At 30.4% G+C, this 26294-nt stretch overlaps 1 protein-coding gene across 8 annotated transcripts in view; it reads right to left on the minus strand.

The window, feature by feature from the left end:
• Positions 1-26294, minus strand: part of dac (dachshund family transcription factor) — a 241433-nt gene that overhangs the window by 197099 nt on the left and 18040 nt on the right. For 3 of the 8 annotated variants that reach the window (XM_088183119.1, XM_088183118.1, XM_088183123.1), the window contains exon 2: positions 8897-8923. The exons of the other annotated variants lie outside the window; for them this stretch is intronic. In XM_088183119.1, coding sequence (XP_088039245.1) covers positions 8897-8923 — 27 coding nt within the window. The remainder of the gene's footprint in view (positions 1-8896; positions 8924-26294) is intronic. 8 annotated transcript variants of the gene reach the window in all.

Genomic DNA, 26294 nt, shown 5'->3' on the forward strand with positions numbered 1-26294 from the left:
ACGTTTTACCAATTGAATGTGAATGTTTTTTGTTAAAGAATACATAGCTATAATTAACTCAACGTTATGCTAAAGTTTTTAGAATCAATGTAATTAGGTTTTATATTAAATTTTTTTATAGTATTGCTATTCATGTCTGGATCATATTTCAATATTTTTTTAATAGACTTATATTTATCCTACAAAATATGCAATATATTAAAAACTTAATCTCTTACTATGATTTAACTTCATCTACGTAGCTTAGAACTTGTTTATGAACTGTATATACTAAAAATGCATTTATCATAAGAATACGACATATATTGTCATATTATCATTTCACATTGACTAAAGCAAATAATTATATCAGTTAATATTCCTGTTTAAATAACACGAAGTGTAAAAATATTTTTATATATAAAAACTAATATATAGAGCCTTAATATCCAAACCCTGTATAATATATTCCGTATTGATTTTTCATATCAGAAGCGATTGAAACATACATAAAGCAAGGCGTAGCATCTAATATTGTTAAATCAACAGATGAAGAAGCAGGAGCATTAAACAAACGGGAGTGGTCTTTAATCCAATTACACAAAGTAATATCAAGCATCCAGGAGAGAGAAAGAGAGAGAGAGAGATAGAGAGAGAGAGAGACTTGCCTTCATGGCCCGAAAGCCACCCAGCAAACGCCCATTTTTCCACCCTGCCTGAGTCCGGGCCTGCCTTCCGTATCAATTTCAGAGCAACATTAGTCATTGTCTGCGAAATGCCTATTTCATTTCTTTCGCTCATTTCTCTCTCCGCACCAAGACAAATTATAATGGCAATAGAGCGTGTTGTCGGGAGTCAATAACTCGTAATAAATTTTCAATTTTCCCTTTTTGATTGTATCCCATCGGGTGTTGAGAAATATGTATGTGTGTTCATTTCTTTTGTCTAACACAAATAAACGCGTGCAGGGTCTGGTAATTCAATGAGGCCAGGAAATATCGGGGCCCCTTCTGTAATACGGAACGATAGTCCCGCGGGAATTCTACATAAAGAACTGCTATTTTGTTTTCCGATATTAGATGCCTCATTTTGTATTGACGCATTTTACACAACAATTGTATTTCATTTTAATATATATTATTCATTAAAAAGGCTTTTAGTTGCTAATCAAAAAATAACTAAAAGATCAGAAGTAAACGACTGTCCTGCTTTTAAAAACATATATATTAAGACCAAGTTAAATGTTTTTATTGAGATTTAATGAACAAAAAGCACTAAAGAAGAATAGAAAAATATTATTTGTTATTATTATTAAATTTAATACATATTTGAAGCAAATAAATAAATTTTATATACACCGGTAGCAATGATGGTCGACCAAGTAAAAAAAGTAGGCATATAATACTCAGCTTACATAATAAAACGTTTTAGGTTCGTGTTTCCCCTCGTATACAATCGGCGTAACATAAAAAGCGCAATTTGACAAGGAAAATTACCCTAAACTGTTGGGGGACAACTCGCTGCGATACAATTTTTCTCCATTTCCGACCGTGTCGGGGAAAATGTCGGATTTTCGCCCTGTCTTTATTATTTTGTTAACGCTATTATTCGTAGAATTGCGGATTGATTGAATTAATGATTTTATGTACAAGCTTTTAATATAATATTATATTAGATATTTTATTTTATTAAAAAACTAAATTATAAAATATGTTTATTATTTAAGTAATAAATAATTCAAATTCTACAGATTTATTTCAAGTATGTTATTCTTCAAATAAAATCTTTAAATCCTATCGTTTTAATCCAGCATTTACATAATTTTTATTGCATAATAATTTTTTTTAATTTTATAAACATTTAAGTCAATTTATAATGCATGAAGTTAGTCGCGATTAAGACAATAAATATATGATTAATTGTTTTAAACTTGGCTAAATGTGTTCACTAATAATATTTTTTATTCATAGATGTCTACATATATGTAAAAATATTTTTTAAATTTAATTTTACTTTGATAGTTTAATAAATCTGAAGATGACATATTGTTTCTAATGTCCTATCTTTTATTGCTAAAACTAAATATATTTAAGAAAATTGAAGAAATTGATGAATAGTATGACTTATCTCAGTATGTTTCAATTCAGTAATTTTTCAGATGCTAATGACGATAAATAACCATACTTGTGTTTTAGTTTAGAACTTTCACAATAAAGAAAAATAATATTAAATATCAATGATTGTGCTATTTATTAATTTATTATAATTATTTAGTCCCAACATGACAGGTGTTACAATGCGTTACAATGGGATAAACACAATCAAAAACTACTAAGTAGTGAGACAACTGACTGAAATTACAATCTGCAAATCAGTGACATATATTTAAATAATCATAAACTATTATAATAGCTTAAAATCAAACAATGTTACTATACAAGACCTAACTCAATTTTATCACAAATATTTATCACGAAATACATCTGTGAGATCGGACAAATCTAGGAAAACCTAATTTGTAATGATTGATTGTAATTATTTAAATATTCTCAAGGGTTCATATGGTCTTAAATGTATTATTATTATTTTATGTTTTTTATTATTCTTCCGCTGTAACCTTTCAGGCATACGCTTAATGCGTTAGATTAGAGTAAATCTGTATAAACTGAATTAGTTAATCAGAAATAATATAGATTTGCAAGTAAATATTATCAGTTTGAAAGTCTAGAAATTGGTGATTCCTATATAATTAATTATAAATTATTATATGTATTATAGTTTATAAATATTAAATGTCACTTTACATCTCGGGCAGTTTTTTAATAAGAGCTCATTTTTATAAATAAAAATTTGAGTCTTCTGCCGTGGCTCGAACCCGCGGCCTCTGTGTTACTAGTCTGAGACTTTACGGACTACGCTATTCAGACTTATTCATTTTTTTGATTTGTTATTTTATTGAACCGGATACTTTTGAACCTACCGGTAGTTCTCGCAAAGGTATCGCCTATGTAGCAAAGATAGTGTAGCGGTTAATGCGAGTTGTAGCGCATTTAACGAGCAAGTGGTACGCGTGCGTTAGCGTCGGGCCGTAATGGGGTAAGTTAGCATAGAAGCCGTTCATTTTATCGACGCAAATAGTCATTTGGTCGTGAAATCAGCAGCCACCGCCAGTAATGAGTGTGAACCTATTGCGCTGGCATAAATTCGAGCGCAAGCAGATAATTGTGCGGTTCGCCCACGGAACGCTAGAGATAAACGCGGGCGGCTGCGGTGGGCGGCGCATCTGCCCCTGGGGTGGTCCGACAGGGAGGTACTAGGTATGGTATAGTAACGAATCTGTTGCTGCCGCTTATGCTGCGTCGAATAAAATATATTAATCATAAATAAAGTATGTGACACAGCCTAAAAAAGCCGTATCCTAGTTCAAAAAATATAAGCCAACGTATAAAATTAAAAAAAGAAATCTGCTCTTGAAATAATCAGAGACATACGGACAGAATATGTGCTTAGGTTTCTGAATAAATGACATATTTTTAGTTTTATATATTAGATTTGATATTAAAAATTTAAAATAAAAAAATATGTATCGTAAAAATAGACTGAGAAACTTTAAATCAATTAGCATATTCAATGACTAGAAAAAACATTTATAGCAATCTTTTACCTCATAAGGTATTATTTACGTTTAAATGGAATCATTAAATATAACTGATTACCCTAAATATTGCAGAGAGCTTATTGTAATACACACTTAAGGAAAATTAGCATATATATTTACAATATATTTTTTATTGTATACTCATCAGCATTGTTCATATCTCAATTAGGTTTTGTTCTTTGGATTATAATATTTATATTTACTATGTGAAAAATAAAAATTATTATGTTTAATAATTAGAATATGTTTGCCATATTTTACTGCAAATAAGAATATTAAATAAATACGTGTTGTTTCGTGGGCGTTCATATCGACAAATCGAGAATTCCACTTGTTGCTGACAAAAGGCAGACCTCTCCCTCGCATAGAGCTTCCATTCAGTGCTCTATATAGGATTGAGTCACAACCCTCCTTATCCACAAGTACCTTATGGCTGTTCAAGGTGCGTGACTTCTATGTATATCATTTGCCCGACAAACGGATGTAATGATAATTGAAGGGAAAGGCATTTCAAAGCATCCAAATGGCATAATACACATTCAATTATCAAAACAAGGCAATTGATGATCTTTGGATATCGGATATGTATACACTAATATATATGGCAAATATTCATAGCCTCTCAAATGGACGCACACACGGGAAATGCTCATGCAACTGGACTGAATCTGTATACCATGAGCCGAGGGGGTGGCTTTCGCGTATGCCTAGTGAACTAACGCAACATCGGATTACGTCCACCCCCGTTCTGGGGGTTGGGGGTCGGACACTGATCAAAGCCGGCAAATCGCTAGGGCTTGACATTGAAATGCTTCTGCTTCTACTTAACCGACCGGAATTTATCACGAACGTGGTATTTGGGGCGCGAAACTTATCGACCTATAAGCAAGAAACGGACCGGTTGACCATCGTTAAATATACCTACTATGTGCGTTTAATCCCTAAAGGTGCCGAATCAAAGTTCGATTCGGCCCAAAGATTAATTCATTAAACGGGTCCGTGACTCTAATTTGGAATTGTCTACATTAGCCAGACCGGAAAATCGAATGCTACACATATCCGCGGAACAATGCCAGATAAACGACGGTTAATCCCTACAATCGTAAAGGGTCGGGAGCGTGCCGAAAAATATACGTGTTTAAAATAAAAGGATATGGATATATGGCATTTCGGGTAGATAAGCGAACGGCAGCGGCGAAGAACAAAAAACTTAAACCACTCGAAACCAACATCAAAGGGGCGAAACGATCCTAATGTGTTTTGTGAAGAATTTTAAAATAAAACACTCCAACTGAAACATATCAAATAGATATGCGCTAGAGTGTTGAAATTCGCATTTCATGCTAGAATAATTGCAGAAGCGTCATTTAGACTAGTTTTTTAACACAATTGTAGCAGAAGGAATGACTAGGGTTAATAACACCCAAAAGCTCTATCTAATGCACCCCTCGTCCACTTGAAGATGTACAGATGTGGCTGTCCTAAATATGAAAATCGATTGTATGTACCCATGTAACCCCAATCCATTATTATTCCATTGAAAAAGATACTTTTTTAGGGAGCATAAAAATACTAATATTCTATATTTTTTCAAAAGACAATACATACGTATTTACTACGCCTTTGCATTTTGATTAAATACATATATTTTACATGCGTAATAAATATAGAAATATTTTGATTTTATTTTTTTACGATGCCAATTGGACAATAGATCCATATAATTATATGGTGTCGTCAGAGCAAAATCACACTTTTAAGTGCATTACCAAAAATTGTATGTTTACAAACAGGATATCGAATTTTGTGGAAGCATCGGCGCGAAAAGTGGCAATTTGGTGCCTTTATATACATATATTGCGTTCGCATTAAGAGGTCCATTGTGAGGACCTCTGCTGATGCATTGTCATTCGGTTTGTCGCCCAAAAGCTCTCCAAAGCACAATGGTGACGTGCTGGGTAAGAAATGTTTTGTCAAAACTACACGCAATCTGCCAGCGAGTACAATGGACACTCGCGAATCGAGACACCGCGGCGGGTATGACGCTCACTCAGGGGTTTTCAACCATGAATGTTTACAATCGTAGTAAATATTTTAAAGATTGAAAAAAGCTAGCAAAAAAACTGTGATACCTATGAGTCGGGTTTATTTATGTGTATGTATAGTGGACTATAGTATATATTTATTGATATTTCATGGCATCATTAAAGTTACCAAAATAAGGTTTAGTGTAATAACAAGAATGTAAATTCATTATTTTTTTACTAAAAATACAATAACACATAAATGTTAAAAAACATATGTTTTGCCTACTTGATATTTAATGGATAAGTGTCAAAAAAATCGATTAAATGTTGACTAAAAGTATTACAAATTATTAACTTATTCATTATTGTTTTTTTTCTAAAAAATCTACTTGTATGTAAACAGTTATTTTAATTATTTCTTTGATAAAAAAAACACTATATGATACATTAAACCACGCATAGATAAGTTTACGAATTTTTCCGCATAGATTGGAATTTATAGTATACTATACAAAAAGCAGAATTTATTATAATTGTTTTGGGTATATGTTCTAAAACATCAATATTATTTTTAAATTTATTGTATTTTATATTTGGATTTATTTTTTAAACTTATAGTAACAACAGTACTAATATCTGATTATAAACATAGCGGAAAAATAATCTATAAATGAAAATAATTTACTATATTTTTAAATGTTTTTTTATATAATAAAGAATAAATATTCTTAGTAGAATATTCTTATGAAGCGGCATTAAATATAATTATTTATTGTCTACAAAATAAAATATGTAGTACAGGTTTTGTATTATCATATTATTGAAAAAAAAATATTTTATATAATTAGTTTTAATTTTTAAAACAAATAGAAAAAATAGTCCTATAAGTGTTTTATTACAACTCATTTATAAATTGCTTTTTAAAATTTTATATTGAAATTTACTGTTTGACAATTAAATTATGTACTAGAGTCAATTTATTTTCAACACGTGATCATAATCGCTACTTTTATTTGTCCTATAATTGGTTGGTCGCTCTGAGGGTCCGTACAAATATATGTAAGTACCCAGAGCGGTACTAGTCCTTTTTTCTTGAGAAACTATTACTATTGCTGTAGGAATAAATATGAATTTTAATCGTACTCGTTTTAAAATTACATAAAAGTGGTACAAATTTACTGAAAATGCAATCATTACAAATAATTTAAATTAAAAACTATTTTTTGGATACTAAATATAACTGCCAAAATAGTATTGCATTTTATAAAAAAATTTACTATTAAAAATGCAACTAAATGATTATGTTGAATTTTTCTAGACAGTATGTTAATTATACATATATAAACCTAATATATTTAAATCGAAAAAAATCAATTTAAAGAATATTATTTTATTCGTTATATACGAAACTATATTTTATCTATAATTATAATAAATGAAAATTAAAATCATGTCTATATATATATTACTACTGAACATATTTCTTAATACATATATCATATATTAATAAATTAATTAAACTTGATATAGAAAATCCGTCCAAGCTCCCATAATGAAAATTACAGTGAAAAAAAAACTAATAACTGTTATCTCAAATCTCATATCCCGTAAAATATATCTGTTCGTCGATTAACATTAAAAAAAACTATTCAAAATATTAGCCATATGTTTATCCGAGAGCTTTTCACATACTCCACAGGCAGGGGAGAAAATTAAAACGTCATCGTCGATTGTTCGGGCGTGTGAGAAAAAAATGAAATAAAAAGCGCGATGAATATTTTGCATCATAGACAATTACAGCTGAATTTCACAACGGCCCCCTGCCCTAGCAAATATTCAGTGAGAGCTTTGATTCAGCTGCGGAGCTTTGTAAGCTCTGGCACAGCGGGGGACGCGGAAGCTCATGTCAAATGCCTACAACGGATCGTTCGGCCGTAAAATCCTTCTGCAACCGTTGTTGTTGCCTTTGAAATTCACCCAAAAAAGCTACTGTTACGTTCGTGTATATTTAAATTTAGCGAATCAATGATAAAAAAATATACATATATATATAATTAATAGTTTATAATTTCACAGTGGTCATCCTAATTCAATGGTAGCTACTTTGAATATATATATTTAAATAAATACTATTTGCTTAGCCGCGTAGAGATTAAACATTTGTTTATTTGTAAATTGTAACTAAATTGCGTAAATTATGACTGCCTACTTAAATCATTTTACCTAATTAATTAATTTAAATAAAACATCTGTAGCATGTGTGTATGAGCATCAAATAGATAAGCAAAGGCGTCACGTGACTTTGGCATAATTATATAATAACGACAATTAATAAATTGTATACACAAAGGACAAAAATAATGTCTGTTTTTTTATTATTATAATATCAGAATATTAGTTGTTTTTTTATATTTGTATGAAACAGGCATCATTTTTGTCTATCCTGTATTTATCCAATTACATACATATGTAGTGAAATAACACATCTATTCAAATGAAACGATAATAAAAAATGCAAATGTGTGATTCTATACAATATACATATATCATGCAGGAGTATACACAAGACACGTGGTAGTGATCTTTACTAATTAAAATTACACAAAACAAATAAAAATAACAACTCATTACACAAAAATAATATGTATGTCCATTTAGTAAAAAGGGGTGTAACCTGGATAGCGACACTTGCTTCTGCTAGTTGTTAACATATATGTTTTTGATGTGATACAATTTTGAAAGAATAAGATAATCGAATTTGTCTAAATATAATATGAACACATTATCGAATGACATATAAACACATACAGACATCTTTGGACAAGAACAAAAATAAAATAAAAACATTAAATGTAAATATAAAATAAAAATAATTCTGCACGAATGAAACACATAACTACAAGCTTTTGAAGAAAATGGTCGGATTAGCAGTGTTTAGATATCAAACATGTGTGTATCTTTTAAAATTTTGATTGATAAAAAAATATAATTAACAATAATAATTTAAATAATGTTTGAGCTGATAATCCTCCAATGTTTTTATTCAATATAAACCTGTCGCTGTGAGTAAGTGTGTATCCAGATGCAGTTTGTCAGCAAGCAGCAGTGCGACACAACAGGCTACACCCCTGGCCCGCCAAGAAGCCCGAGCTTCATGATGGCCCCGTCACGAAAGCGTCACGGATCGTTACCGACAGACACGACGGGGGGGAGGGGTGGGGAGAGAGCATACCTGTCGGGCGCTTTCATTGACAGGCACCTGAAAAAGAAAGAAATTCGAACCAATTCGCTGAATATTAAAGTTTCAGGGGGTACAACTATATGGCCCGTCTGATAGGAGACGGACCCAAAAAGAGGATTTTTTAGAATAATATTAATGAAAAAAAAACAATTTTGATACCAAAAATAAAAATCAAGGGTTACCGTGCAACTATAAATCACACAGCAAATGAACGGAACGAATTTTTTAAATAAATAAAACAATATATATATGAGACAAGTGCCCCTCCCCGCTCAATAACGATTCGCGATTTCCGTGTTACAAAATATATATAAAATAAATACTTACGGGCACGTGCTCATGGTAAAATAAATCATAATAAATTTATATTATTATTAATTAAATGCGCGAGCCGCCGCTGGACTGCTTGAAACGCATTTTAAATGCGATCGCAATCGCATGGCAACAACGATTTTAAATTTATTATTAAAATAAATCACGAATATTTCAATAAATTTACAATGCAATTCAATGCATCATTGAAAAGTGAATTAAGCTAAGTTAAATATTAATCTAAAATAAAGATGCTATATATGAAAATATATATACATATATATTTTATAATCGCACTTTATCAACACCAAATTTAAGCAACCATATGTCTATGATTCATTACTACTGGTTAATATTTTGAAATGTAAATCATTTTTAATCACCCATGAATTTTATTTATATAATATAATAAAATACAAATATTGTAGTATGATATGCCTTTTTATACACTGTATATGTTAAAAGACCCCTTTTTTATTTAGTTTACTGCCGAAATACATATGCGAACAATAAAAAGCTGTTTCATACATATATAAACACATCTAGGGGTATTTGGAGCGCCTGAAAAAAAATCAAAATTCTCTGAATTTTCGCTACAGCAATAAATTTTTGTTTACATATCTCGATATTTTGCATTTTCAATACCTCCAGAAGAGAATCCTTCCAAGCACATACGTATAGCATATTGTAGATATACTGTGTTTATTTTATGCATTGTAAAAATATACGAGGGATGGGTGGTGTGCCGTCAATTAAGATATTGCGGCGAACAATGTGACCCAAAAAAACGACGCATTCACGCTGGGGGATTCGTCGATACTCATATGAAATATTGGCAATAACACGCGCTCTCGAAAAAAGTGCATTTATCGATGACAATGTAAAAATAATGATTGTCGTAAAAAGCTAAACCATTGTTGTGTGCATGACAAAAAAGAAACATAATATATATATACGAAACATAAACAAACAATAATTCCGTGTGCGTATTATGAAAAAAATGACTGATGGCCACCGTGTCGTTTATTGTGCTGTACGGTGTGACCATAATGTATCGATTATCTTGATTTATACATGTGTGGGATGGTTGATTGCATGATAGTTTAATTGTACTTAATATGGTTACAGCACATGAACATTGTTTCGTTATATACAAATATATAATTATAGTAATGCGTATGTTAATTTAAAAACAAATATTTGTTAATAAGTTATGTTAAACAAAACCCTAAAAAATGCTCGTGTACATCTAAAAATATTAAAATCTAGCCTTGCGCATTGTAATTTGCAAACCTAATATAATAATCGTAAATTATAACTTGAATAAATGTAGTAATCTAACACATATTTAAAAAAAATACCGTTAAGAAATCACTTCATTAAAAAAATTAGGATAAAAGATAAATGACAATTTATTAATTAATAATGATATTTTAAATTACGTTTTTACAAAAGCTGTCTAAAGAATCACAAAAATATTCTATATAAGTAATTCTGAAATTTAATTTTCTCTACGAGTAAAAATCTGTATATTGTTATTAATTTTCTAACTTCTAATATCTTTATTTTACCATTGCTCTGAAAAAAATACCCATAGAAACCTATTCAAAAAATAAATATACCCATATATATTTAGTAAACACAAGTTTTGTTTAAAGTGAATTATACACATTTTTGAGTTTTGAATTATATAAATTGTTTTACTGATAATACATTTTATTTCAAATTTAAAAAATGTTCCTGAGGTTCAAAAGTAATATTTTTTTCGGTAATTAGTAAACAAAGTTACGTTTTTGCTAGTCTTTGAAAGAAAAGACTACCCAAAATGTATGGAAAAGACTTGATGAAACTTTGTTATTGAGTAACCTCAATATTTTTTTTTACTATCAGAACGGTAAATATAATTAATATATAAAATAACCGGTAGACGAGATAAAAAAAATCTATATTTCAATAGGGACATAAAAATACTAGGGAATACTCGGAACTTATTTCCTTAGGTGAAGTCGAGACAGAAACCCTAGTTGGCAATATTAGTGGGCCGCAAGTTAAGAGCCTTTTTAAAACATATATTGAGATTTGATAAACTAAAAAATCTGTTTTTAAAATGTTTTTTCAAAAAAAACATTTTTTTGGATAGCTTAGTTTAAAGCACTGAAACCAAAGTTACGTAGCGCAATATTTTTTTAGGTTTTCTTAAGATATGAAATTTTCTTTTTAAATACACGGCTGCATATTTTAATAAACTTTAAATTCACAAAAAAATAATTGCATTAAAAAGATTTTTTTAAATATAATGTGCGCTTGTACTTATAGTCTAGTTACCTATTTCTAAACCTAATAAATTGTTATGGTTTAAAACATTTATATTTTCTAAATGTGCCATCGTGCAAATTTAACTGTATTTTTTATATAAAGCATCAACAAAAACTTTAGATTAGAAAAATATTTTTTTTTAAAAACACTACAAATAGAAAAACGGCACATATTTAAAAAAAATCTATAATTATAACTTAATTTATACGCGTAAAGATAAAAAGAATTTTTTTTTACTCTTTTTTTATATACAGTAATCTACCTAATTCTTGTGGCTTGTGCCGAATAAAATATTTTAATCAATTTGCATTTAATTTAATTCAATAATAACACATTATATATATTAAAAACAATCATCTTATCTAATAAAAAAATAATTAAAAAATAAAATATGCACAATCATGTTTGCTAACAGGAAATAAAGCGTTGATAGACACCGAATAAGTCAATCAAATGTGTAATTACGTTATAGATCTCATTTCTCAGAATAGTTACGCAATAAATAATTATTCTTTGTAAGCATACACACTACATATATAAATAATATAATACCTATATCTACCTGTGTGTATAATGATAAAATATGTTGTGGAGAAAGACGACTCACAGTTATCATTTATCATTTGAGCAGGCGCCGCCCAGTTTGTTAACCGAACTTTTTTTAATTCTATCTCTTTGCATTTAGAACTGAATCGATGTATATTTTTAAAAATATAGTATGCATATTGTATCGCATTAGGAGCAAACTTTGTGTGTGATTTATGCGAACAATTAATTTTAATACCGGTTCTTTTTTTCAGTCCTCACCTCCGCACGTCGGAAGTCGGGTCCGTAATCAGAGATCGAAAAGGGAATGAATGATAAACCCGAAGAATACTGACTGACCGAAGGGCTCGGGCCCTTTGTTGTTTGGGTCAGATTGTGCGGCAAAACTATACGATACGATACAAGTTAAGTAGCCGGCGAAGAAACTTGTTCCTGTGATAATTTATCATTTCGCTCGGATATATGCCGAAAAAAGAATGCTTCAAAATGGAATATTGTATACGTTTGTTTGGTTGTTCGAGAGTGGCTATTTAGTTAATTGTATTCTTCAGGGGATTTAAAATATTTTTTAAGCACGAATAAAATAGATTCTTTAATATTAAACAATTGTAAAGTGATCGATTCTAATTTATCATACAGTTTATTTTATCATATGGAAGTAAGTTCGTAATAAATAAAAATATATTCAATACTTTAATGGTAGAATTCGATTTTGCTACTACATCTAAGCATAGTTTGACAAAAAGATTAGGAAAAGATAATAATATTTAGCTATGTATAGTATGAGTAATGATTAATATATACAAATTATGTCAAACGTATGTTAGAGCTAACTCCAATAATACAAAATTTAATTTTGAAGAACACAGATTGACTTTATCATAGAGCTACTTTTCAATGCAACAAAAAAATGGTGATCTTTTAATTTACTAAAATATAAATGTGTTTTCCCGATGCATTATATATTGTTTTATTATCATGAATATATTAAGTCACGAATCATAATCACGAAAACGATCACTTTTGAAGTTTATAAAATCTGAGATGGTGTAACTTTAATTAAAATTTAAACATTTTAATTAAAGGAGTAATGATCAAGGTTATGTTAAATTATTTTTTTCAGATTTTTAGATTCAACTATGACTAAGAAAAATCAAGGTTAGGATTAGTAAATGTTTTCAGTAAGTTAAAAATTGTGTTAAGATTGCATGATTATAAATGTATATTTAATAACATTTAAATACAAACTAATGATAAGATATCCAATTAGATTTATAGTAATTTTTAAATTATATATATATAACAATTAGACAGTGTCCAGTCAAATATTGGACACACCTGAAGCGCCTCGCTCTGTTAATGAATGAAATTTACCTGTCCCTATCCGGAATCGTATAATTTAAATTTGAAAAGGGCGAAATTGGTTTTTTCAACTGTGAGAGGCACCCTACCGAGAGAAACAAATAACTTTTAGGCGTCCTTCCGAATACATACTAGATATGTATATTAAAAGATCTGAACGGCCAGACAGAGGAGAAGAGGAGGTTAGATCAAGGTAGACGGGAAGTCGACAATCGCCGATGATGATGGACCCATTGCCCTAGTGGCAGACCCCAACGCCGGACATGCTGACACACAAATTACCACCGTCTGACTTGCCAATTCATGCCGTCACATTCGCATATTATTATCCATACGCCATGAGCACGACGGTTTTACACCTATTGCATTGCAACTGAGCAGGTGTGATCGTGTCGATCGATCTTGATCTAGATTTATGGTACAAAACGTTACATATATTGTGTGAGATCGTTTAAGTTTGAAAAAAATACAAAGATCTTCAAAATCTTGGGAGAAAAAGAGGGTATCGCAATACATATTTAATGAAATAAATATTAAATATTGCTCGAATAGATCTGCATTAGCATAATATTAAAGATCAACAGCGAATCAATTTCAGCTCTATAACTAACCCTGACAGAATATCTTCATGTTTAGGTACTATTAATATTTGATAATGAAAACCTTAACGAAATTATATATAAAAAATATGCAAAATTGTATTAGTATTATATTAAAAAATAGTTGCAGTTTATGACCTTCAAACTTTTTATCTAATAATTATCTTTTTGATTCAAAATAAGCACAATTATTACAACATATGTTTGATACTTAAATACAATAATAATCTATTGATGAGTATGGTGAATAAGACAATTTTTCAGAGCATTACTCATTCAACAATCATGAGATTTTCGGTCACATCTAGAGATCATATTAAGCAATATATCGAGTACTAGTTATAAAAAGCTTAAATTAAAAACTTCCCTGAACAAATTACTAGATAAAAATAAGAAAATTTTGAGTGACTGAAATAATGAAAATAATTATATTGAGAGATGAAGAGAATAATCAGAATTTAGCAATCCATAACATCGTCTCAAACTATCAGGGTGTTTCCTAAATAATCTATCAATCTAAAGAATATAGACAGTTAATTTTATACAAAGCAGTAGTCATCTTATTAGTTATCAAAAGTCTGCAAAACGTCAGAAATGCGCCACCAGTCTTTCTACCCCCTAAATTCGCAACGAGAATAAACACGATGAAAATTTCATGAGCCCTCTCATCAACTTGACTAATGACGTTTAATAGTTCATATTTTTGGTGAATTAATTTGCGAGTTACAAGATTTCTGAATCCGTGGGCCCCGCGGGTGTGGGGGCTCCGTAAGGGCGCTCTCCCTCTATCGCCCCAACCCCTACGGGGGCGAGAGAAACTGGCAAGGGGATTACCGACGAAAACACAGAGTGTAACTTGATATTATAACATTTCTACAGTCGTTGTTACTTAAGACTTTGGTCTGCAACTTTGATTCGCGGTGAGATACTGCATGAATAATTTTCAATAAATAAAAATCAATCATACATAAAATATTCAATCTGACAGCATGTGTTATGCCAAAAAAATTAAACATGCAATGGATATGTTATACATCATACGTACCGATTTCTAATTAAGTTTTTAACAAATTGAGGTCAATTATTACATTACATCTTAAACGTGATACTCAGAGTAATTGCAATTAATATTCGGTCCAGTCAAAAAAATAGCTCTGTATTGACACTGTTGTTTAAGAAACACGAAATATAAGTAGGTCTTGGGTTGCTTGTTATAAGCATGTTAATTAGACCAGCCCGAATCAAATATTCCCGCTGTCTTGCCCCCATCAGGGCCGTATTCCGCTTAAATGGGGAAGAGTAACTCCCGCCATCGTTCTTCAACCCTTAACACCCTACAGAAACCCTCTAAAACAAAAATATCATAACACCCTTAACGCAAATACGTAAACAAAATCCTAATTACGGAGGAGATTTCTGCGAATTTAAAAAATTAACTCACTCTTATCGAGATATGACTGCATTAAATAAATTTAACTAAATTTATTTAAATCACTAAAAAAATAAATATTGAACGTGTTAAATAATAAGTAGCGCATTAAAATGATGTGTAATATGAAAATCTCAACAATCGCAGATATTTTATAAGCCAAGAAAATTTATAAAAATAATACATAATAAAATAAAGTTTATTTGGGTATATTTTATGTATATAGAATATGGACTATTAAGTTAAAAACCTAAAAATAATTAAATTTTAGCCTCACCATTTATTTTCACTCGTCGTAAATATTAATATAGAAATAACACTAAAATAAAATAAAAAAACAAACGATGGTATTATATTTATATTAAAAATAATTGTATTTCAAAACAAGTTTTACGCTTTTTCAAAATTAATTTATATATATATGTATATGTATATACATATATACAAAACAAATAAAAAAATTAATATTATTAATTACAGAGATACCACCATTTTGTTACCAAATTTTAGCCGTGTCAATAGAAATTACTTTACATAATATGTTTAACACTTTGTCTAAGTAAGTGTATTTTTATTATTATTATTAGATCGACAGTAAATTGAGATTTTTAAATTTAAATCAATAAATATATAAGCAAATAATTCTTGAGTTGAATCAAGAGGTCCTTAGTCGTAAAGTATCATCAGAAATGTTACGTATGTGTTGGAGGCATGCAACATTCAGGAGCAATCACAAGTGCGAATTTGTTACTCGTTATAAATTCGAGTCACAGTAACAGTTTGTGCCCGGTTTATTTATTTACCCCCCCAGTCAAATTGAGTTGTGAATATTTGATTGTGGCTAACCGTCTTCCGCTCGGTTCGAGCCGGTTCGTCAAGTTGGCAGTCTTGGGACTGCGAAAAGACGGGGGCAAACGTGTGATTAATTCATCGATTGCGGATCTGTGATAATTACGGGGCGCAAGTGCCACAATTTGTAACCGCCTGAATAAAACACAGCCAGTATTTACATTTTATAAAAAAAATAAGTAGCAATAACGAGTTTTAATATTTCATTTGAATTGACTACACATAACTAATTTATTCATGTAATAAAAATGATTATGTCTAGGACTGTAATTTATTAGTCAGCCGGGTTTTTATCACCCCCGATGAAATTCATTAGGGAATCGCCTTCACGTCTAACCCTTGCACCTTCTCTTATTACACAGCTTTAATTCAAGTTATTATGCCACGACAAAGAATTATTGTTTCGGTATCATTAAAGCCTTCTTTTAAAATAATCCCCAGCTAAGGATTAGGTACGAGAAAAATAAAATCTACGTAATGCCCCCTCATTCCAGACAGTTTGCCTAAGCCAAATATACGAATTAATTATATTTATTTTTTATCATAATGCTGTACAGCCGCTTCTTATTATTTAATCTACCAATTTATAATTGTCTATTTTTTTTAAACACAAAGTCTTCGATAAAAATATTTAAAATTGTACAATTTACTTTTAGGTTGCTATGAAAATTATTAGTTATTGAGTTGACAGCAGTTTGGTTTGCCAGGATTCACGATATTTTTTTAGTGTAAGCTTGGTTTTGTAAAATGATTCGGGGCTCTATTTTTATTTATCATTGTGGCGAACGCTTTCTGTACTCGATTTTTATCGTATTGCATGTCACAGACTACATATCTGTCATTTCTTTAGCTTTCTTTTTTATTTGCCATTTTATTCAAGCTCTCAAATTATTTTAAAGGCAAATAATTCAACTAACTCATTCAGTTTCTCATTATTAACTAAAGAAGAATGCCTAGGACTTTCGTCTTTAAGGTTTTCATCTCCAGCACAATGTTTTTGAACCACCATTGCACCATACATTTCCTAACAATATTCACACTAAAAGCGTTGTTCGGTTTATAAGCAAATTATTTTTGAACTCGTCAAAAAAAACATCTCTATAGCCTATTTCAAGGTAATATTACTAATAAAACAAGATAGATATTATTAATTAATTTATTAAGACATCCAATTAATGTTGATTCCTACTGAGAAAAACCGTACACCTGTTCCGCCGAATTTATTTCTTTTCAAAGGGTATTTTTTTGTATGCTTTGCGCTTTTAATACATATTATATAGCACAATAATTCCGTCATTTGCATACTAAACTAAAACGGCCGTAATTTTACAATGGTCATTCAAAGATCACCAACCGACACACATAAGCCCCGGGGCGTACAAGATTATTTTTTTCTGTGTGCAATTAACCCGTTTGTTTGTAGCTCATATGCGGCCCTACAGCGGTCCGTTTACGTTTATAATATATACACACACATGTGATTATTATTGTTTTACGACATGTTTGCTTTTGAACAAACACGATTACCGGACTCGCAACAAAACAGTTCCTAAAAAATGATCGTTTTATTGTTGGTGAGGATTCGTTGGAAACGTCGGTGGGCTCCAAAAGCGCTTGTTTTAAAAATAAACATGTTATGCAAAATCTTTTCGCTTTCAGATAATATAAGTTAAATTATTATGAGAGCTGCTATTTCTAATTGATTTTCAAACCGAAATTTTAACTGATTCGGTAAACGTTCTAAATTGCGCAGTTAGAACAATTTGAAAAGTTTCCCCCGTGTACCCATTTCGTAGGAAGGCAAATGTTTGCAGACAAGAAATCAAACTGAATCGCTCGAGTGCACTTTAAAATATTTGCATTGAACTTCGTCGACTCACGAACGCGGCCTCACGCCATCGATAGTACTACACAAAGGGTGGTCCAAAAGTACGTGTTTGCGGCACACGGGCGCGTTTTGTATATCATATATATAAAACGCACATAAACGGTTGTAATTACATATTTCATAATAAACACGTAAATTAAAGTTGATGCGACTATAATTGCTTACGCAAAATATGAGCGACGTGCTTACAAATTGATTTTTGTCATTTACATTTCCGCTTAATTAAAATCTGGTGGAAGTGTGAAACTGGATTTATTTAAAGAGCAATAATACAAAATGTATTATTGCTCTTAAAGCTATAATATATAAATGTATGTTACATATCTATTCCGGCTGTGATGAGTGATGCGATTGGCAAGCTTGTTGAGAAGCTGTATGGCTTGCGCAAGAGGAGCGTTCTCAAGCGCTGACGTCTGGCCGCAGCGGGACGCGATCGCGACTCTCTGGGACACTCAAATTCACAGCCGAAAGTCGCAACGAGCAACTTTAAAAAGTGCTTTATTGAGTATAAATTACGCTGAAAATGCAATGAATTGTATCTGAACACTCTTAGCAAAGAGGCACTAGAATAAAAATACGTTCATAATCAATAGATATTTTTTTTTAAAATCAATACCGTAAAAGATCATCACTTAATTTAAGTATATAAGTATATCCACAAATTAAGTATTCTTTCAAGACAATGATTTTTATTTTTTAACTTTGTTACAAAAACAATGAGTCAAGTTTCCATTAAAAAAATAATGATTAAATATATGTTTATTATACCTATTGGCATTATAAAACGTTATAAATTATTTTTTATTACAATATATTTCCAATGTCCACAATGACTTTCATAATGAAACACTATTGTATATAAGATATTGTATTTTATAGTTTGCATACACACAAAGGCAATCAGATTGATTGGCATCGGTGGCGTAATATCGGCACGTTTTGTTAGCAATATATTCCCGGGGGAACGACTGGAAGCACGCGAACGAACTGACAGACAGACTGACATGTCGAGGAAACGGTCAGATATTTGCATAGATATGTTCCGCCTTGTCCGCGAACTTTACTAACATACACACATGTGTAGGAAAAAATACACACGCATCGATGCACAAACACACGAGCGCGTGAACGGACGTTTTGCGCGCATGCAATTCGGGACGCCCGCGGGCATCGTAGTTTACCTGCTTTCGATTAGTACCTGGACTCTTTCGTATATACCAGGCGATTGATGCGTGAATCTTAAACGGATTTTTTGGATATTATGAAAAAAAGTGAGAGTAAAATCAATAATAATTGCGCAACAAGCGTAAGAACGAAAACATTTTTCATACCCAAACTGTTATACAAATATTCTGATGAGAACGACTAGATCACCGATGTTTTTTATTTGTAGTCAGATAATTAAAAAAATGAATTTTAATGATCAAGCAAGAGGACAATGGAAGTTTTTTTATTTTTAAGTAATGCAATTTCTTTTATTTTTGGCTTCCAACGCGCGCAGCATTTCTATAACATGTCATTTAGTTCAATTTTTAACTGTTTTATTGCTGAATGGCTTTCCACTTATTATTTTTTACCATAAATGCTATTTCTTCTTACTATCATGTCTGTTCATTATATAATTGACATAAAAAGAACCAGTTTGAGATGTATTTTGCAGCGCCTTTTTCTTTAGCACAAAATTAACAGCGTGTTTAAGAATTGACACTACCATTTTTAATATGTAAACTCAGCCAGATCAGATAGACCCTAATATTGGCAACCGATGTACAATAGCTTTATTATATATTCATTAAATATATTTTTTTAAATACACTGTAGTTTGATAGCTATACAAGAAAAATATCTAGCCTGTCATCGTTTATATAAGTATCTAAATCGTCACTAACCTCTGTACATCTCAAAGGCAGTGACAAAATTCTTCGATTTTAAAATCCAGGTTAATGCTGTCTATACCGTCTTTCGACAAAGTTTGTCATGAGCTACTTCTTCGAAAGCTAAGCAACTTCAGTTTTTCAAACGGTCTTGTTAGCTTTTTTTAGTTACTTCGCGTCAGTATTTGAGCTATGACAATCGTAGCTCCGATGAGTATTTCGCTCATCTGGAGTACCACAGGGATCCAATCTGGGTCCTCTCCTCTTTTTGTTATTTATCAATGAAATACGTGCGGCAATTAATACTTCGAAATATTTATCATATGCTGATGACCTGAAAGTGTTTTAGATTATTCGCACAAAAACGACAATCGACAAGCTTTCAGCATCGCCAAGTTTTAAAATCTCCTTGCCCGCGGAATTATCTTGCAGCTTAGGCGGAGGTGTTTAAAGCAAAAATTGATGACTTTTGAGCAATGATGGATATTTTACATGCATATCGCCAAAGTTAGCGATAAGATATCGAGAATATTTGGTGCTGTTATATGAAGCGCTTTGTTAATTTGGGTTATGTACTTAAGTGTCCTCGAATATGGCTTCATTCTTTGGAATTATAGTGAAGCTGTTGTTGGAGAAAAGCCAAAGAATTTTTTTCAAATATTTCTTTAAAATTTAGTACGGGTCGTATCCGTATTAGTATTCTAGTGCCTTTTTGCTGGGAGCGTTGTGATTAGGGATTCTGAAGTCTCGGGTTTTTTTGATTCCCGGGACTCGAGACCCAAATTTTTAAAGACCCGGGAATTCCCGGGACTCGAAACTTTGATTATTTTTCGTATAATCATGAAAAAAAATTATGTTAAAAAAATAACTTATTATTATTAACTTTAATTAACTTATTATTATTAACTTTTTTTAATTTATTATTATTAACTTATATTATTTGTGTTATAGGTACGATAAGTGAAAATTTATTAAAACAATTTAAAAACACTTTATTCGATATTTATTTAAATTTAATTTATTACAATTTTTTTAATCGAAATATTTATATCAATATAAAGTTAAAACCTTTACTTTTGTAAGGAAAAATATGTTTTTAAAAACACCAAGAAGGTTAATGATGAATCACATAGCCTGTTCCTGGATTTGTGGCAAATATTCCAGATGTAGAAAAAACTCTCTCGCTTTCTGTAGATGTTAGTTTAATTGTAAGCAATGATTTGAATAAAAGCTCTAGATTCGGAGTTCGCTTGATAGTTGAATCTAATATCTGAAACTCCTTTTTAAAGTTGAATTTTTTATTTCTAGTCGTTGAAATATTTTGGGGGTTCGTGCGACATTTGTGTTGATTTCAAATATTTTTTTTAAAAGGAAATTAACAATAATTTCGGAAGTTAATAAAGTGGCATCTCGACGACTTAGAGCTTCAACTGCCAGTTTTATAGGAATGAGTACTTCACAAATATTTTCCAATACGTGAATGTTCGATTCATTCCAAATTTGGCCGATGCCAAGATCAATTAATGATTTTCTAATGCAATTTCGTAACTTTCAAAATCTCGAGATCATGGGTAATAAGGAAGTCCACCTTGTCTTCATATCAAGACATAAATTAAGCTCGACATCAAATTCGCTCTTTACATATTTTTGTAAAATTGCACTTCGGAAAGTCTCGAGTCCCGGGTTATTAATTTTTAAATTCCCGGGACTCGAGACAGCAAAAAATCTTTGAATTCTCGGGAATAAATTCCCGGGTTGTCTCGACACAGAATCCCTAGTTGTGATACAATTCATCGTATTTATCTGATGAAGTACTTTTTAAAGTTGCTAAGTGACAGCTTCGACAAGCATTTTCAAGTGAATACTGCTTATGCACGAGTCATCCAGATTCTCTACGAGCATGTCGAGCACGAGGATGTTTTCTGCTATAGCTATGAGGAGCTAGAAAAATAATGTGAAATTGTGCGTATCTATTTTAGGTGTAAACAATATTTTTTATATTTAATTGTATATGTATTGTTTATATAATGGTCATCATGGCACATTAGGGAATACTGTGAAGTCATGACGGTCAGATTTGTAATAATATATTAAAAAATAAAGTAAATAGGTCTAGTATTAAATAGAAAAAATAAATCATAATATTAACATTGTATAAAATAATTTAATTTAAGTTACTTGATTAAATACATACTTACACAAATTAATAATATTTATAGTTATATTATTTTTTAAGTATTATTTACACCAAATGCAAGTTATAATTAAACCCTTTTCAATTATAAAACATTTAAAATTAAATTTGCCACTGCACTCTCCTGCAATAAAACGCAACATCTGGTTGTATACAACCGACACTCGTTTATTAGGCGCTCGAGGCTGCGAAGCCTTTTTTGATATTAAATACAGTTAATATTTAATTGAACGCTAATTAATGACACGTTAAATAACATATTTTCGCACCTGTACTAATAATGCATACATGTAAAGAAAATGTTGCTTATATAATTTATTATGAATGTTCAAAGTAAAATAAATTGCATTGTTTGCCAATTTTATTGAATCATATGCTAATAAGATAATAAATAATATACTGGTGAATAACAGTAATATATATAAAATGCTATTCAAAATAAAATAATTGCATACTTTTTTTTGTATTTAATATAAAATTTCAGCTTCGCTAAAGACCAACTTAAATATATGTGGCAAAATTCACATTTAAAAATACACATATAAATAATTAAATTTTATTTATATCAATGAATCATATAATAAAACATATTTTCCAGATCATCCGAATATCCTTTATAGTTTGACACAAAATATGTGTAATAAAATCACAAAATGCTTTGAATAAAATTAATTAAAAATATATATTATTACACATTGCATGTATATATAGATAATATATATCTATATGCATTTATGCATATAAAAAAATATCCAAACTTGCGCATACCATACCTACGTGTCGCTCGCGTAAAAATGCACACCATCCGCTTTTTTGGGGGCCAAGCCATCAAAGTCATAGTTACAGGTGTACACTTATGAAGCTGATAAAGGGTACAAATTTACGCGGTACTCCTATGCATGCATACCTTTTGTATTTATGTGTGCATATAAAGCGAAACGCGAATCAAAAAAGGAGCCCGTCACGCGATGGCTCAGAGTACAAAACGCGCCAAACGCTCTCATTGGGCGACACACACCGCCAACGGGAATGGACCCCCTGCGAGGTCATGCAAATCCCTTTTTACGACCCCTAGACCAATTAAACGATACGACCCCGACGCTCAGAAACAAACTCGTAAACGCCTTTTACGAGTGTGTGGCGTGGACATTCGTAAGAATCAAACGTCACACCAAGCTTTGAGGCTTTAAAGAGTCGAACTTCATAGCAGTGATGGGCAAACTTTCTAAGACTGCTTTAAAATATCGTTAGGAAACGTTACTGAGTAAAAAAATACACTCTCTTTCTCTTCAAAATCATAAAAAAACTAATTTGATTTTTCGTTTTTTTTTTAATTTAAATAATATTATTAAATACAAAATACACAAACATAAATATAGTCATCATTATACACATACACACAAACTGGTAACTTTTTCAGAACTATAGCTATAATGTAGATAAACTTTTATAAAGGGAACAAGAAAAATTTGTAGTCCATTTTTGGATAGTAGACTTTGTTTTATTAATAAATTATTTTATGGTCCTACTTATATGATTTATCTAAAATGTTTTTGCGAAAGATATCTTGTTGTTATAGTTAAAATATAATATTCTTGATATAACCAATAAGCTTTGTTCGCTTTCAATTAATTGTTAGTATTATTTGTCTGAATTCAAATCAACGTTAATATTTGTGTTTTTTTTTATAAAATTATAGTCTTATATACGATATAATCGTGGCAGCCAAATGTTGACGACGAAATAAGTGCGTTCTTTCTCGAAGCATTTCATATAGAAATCTTTCAACTTTTCTGAGTTTATTCAACAATTTTAAGCAATATATAAATATCTATAGCATCTGAAACAAGCTCGACAACGCTTTGATTTATAAATCCAGAAGTTAAAACTCTCATTAATATATTCACACTAATATAATATAAGATTCCTTATTGCTTATAATATTTTTGGTTCCATAAAAACCCCTGACCGACATCTTTGTATAATTGGATTTGAACTATAACGCGATGCGTAATTGCACGATTATCGATACAAATGTATCGATTTGAGAATTGCACGTCAGCAAAAACGAATCGACTACCAACCACCCAAGCATTCGTGTGTATAATTGGCACAAACGTAATTTCGCCTTAGTACTTTTTCGGCTTCCTGTCTCGAGTATGTGTAGATGTATCGTGACTGCAATCCATTTTCATCATTTAGATCAAACTAAATTTTCTATCTGGCTGTAACTAAATATATATTTATCCTTACTATGCAATAAATCACAATTTACAAGCACTGTGTCATTGTCATGTACATTGGCAATAAATAAAAATTGAAACACAATTTGAGTGTCATTTTTTTGTATAAGTCAGATATCACTCTTAAATTTTTTTTTTATTATCAAAACTATTTTTTATCTAATAGTTAAAAATGAGTCTATAGATTGGCCATATTGAATATATTGTTAAAAATATGATAATATAGATTCTAATATATTTTTTTACATTATACACTTTATATATCTAGAAAATATAACCAGCACGATAGATCAACGGTATAAGTCGGTGACTAATAGCTGAAAGTCTCAAAACAATGCATTAAACAGTGTTCTCAAATATTAATTTTTTTAGAAAAATCTGTGAAACATTAAAATAAATTGTTTTACAAAATAATATTGACTAACAAAACGAAAAAACTGAATCCGATATGAAACATAGTATTTTAAATTTGTAATTAGTGTTTTTTACATAATTATAATTTCAATAGAATATCGAAGATTAAGTTTTCTTAGATTTTTCTAATCTCACAGATGCTTATCGTGATAAAAAATCAAATAAAATCGAGCTAGCTAAATTCGCATATTGATAAGCTGTAAAAATCGATTATAATTAATCAAATATATGTCACTAATTAGCAGACTAATTTTATTCTCAATAATCAAATATGCACCTTTTTATGAAAAATATATTAAGCAATAATATAGTTTTGCAAGAACGGACCAATTAAATGTTTTTGTTATATTGTGCTGACCAGCACGAAATACATGTATTCAAATCCTATAGAAACCCTAGTGTTATTAATTTTATATTGTGTCTGGAAGATCGATAATAGTGACTAATATATAATTTTAATTCCAATCGATTTTTACAGATCAGGTTTTCTTACATAAGTATTCCTAATTTCACAAATGAATATTGTGATTATTAATTAAAAATAAAATAAAGCTAGGTCAAGCATAGTGATATCCATAGATTAAAAGCTGTAATATTTGCTTAAAATTATTAAAATAAATGTTACTGATTCACAGACATGTCTTTAATGGGCTTAGATTGAGTTTAACCCTTTGTAACGCATTAGACTAACGCCTTGTCGAAAAATATGTATTGTCAAATAACATGCGATGTTGAATAAAACATTAATTTTTATTTTTTACAATATATAGAAAAATATAACAAATTAATAATTTAGCTAGACAACTATATTTGAATAAAACTAACAGCTTTCAGCCTATGAATTTATTCATCAATGGCTTTAAATTAAGCATTACGTAAAATTAATATTGTAATAAATTGGTTGTATATTAAAAATAAAACAACAACGAATAATATTGATTCAGACTTTTAAATGTAACTAAAAAAAGATTTTGCTAAATAAATATTAAAAAAATATTTAAGTTTTTCGTTTGACTCGCCCTCATATTTATGGTACATACTTTAATATTAATTGAGTTGAGTATGTGCCGAATTTTCGTGTCGTAATTTGATGAGCGAAATTAAAAGGGGGGACCCTTTTTAAAATTTCAATCAAGTGTTCCCGCTCGCGCCTAACATTCTAAACATTCCTCTCGCTCTGGGATTTTTTTTGGCAATTAATCACATTCTTACATTCGAGAGATGGGCAGTTAATACAACTGCGGCCTTTTCCGTAAACCCTTTTTGCAAAAAATCCACCCCTTCTGTATAACAACCCTGTATTAAAAATTTAAAAATATTACTAAAATTTTATCATGTGATCAATACACCCACTACGATAAAA

This window comes from Plectrocnemia conspersa, unplaced genomic scaffold, assembly GCF_051122295.1.
Source record: "Plectrocnemia conspersa isolate PC_06_02 unplaced genomic scaffold, ASM5112229v1 ptg000003l, whole genome shotgun sequence".
NCBI classification, from domain to species: domain Eukaryota; kingdom Metazoa; phylum Arthropoda; class Insecta; order Trichoptera; family Polycentropodidae; genus Plectrocnemia; species Plectrocnemia conspersa.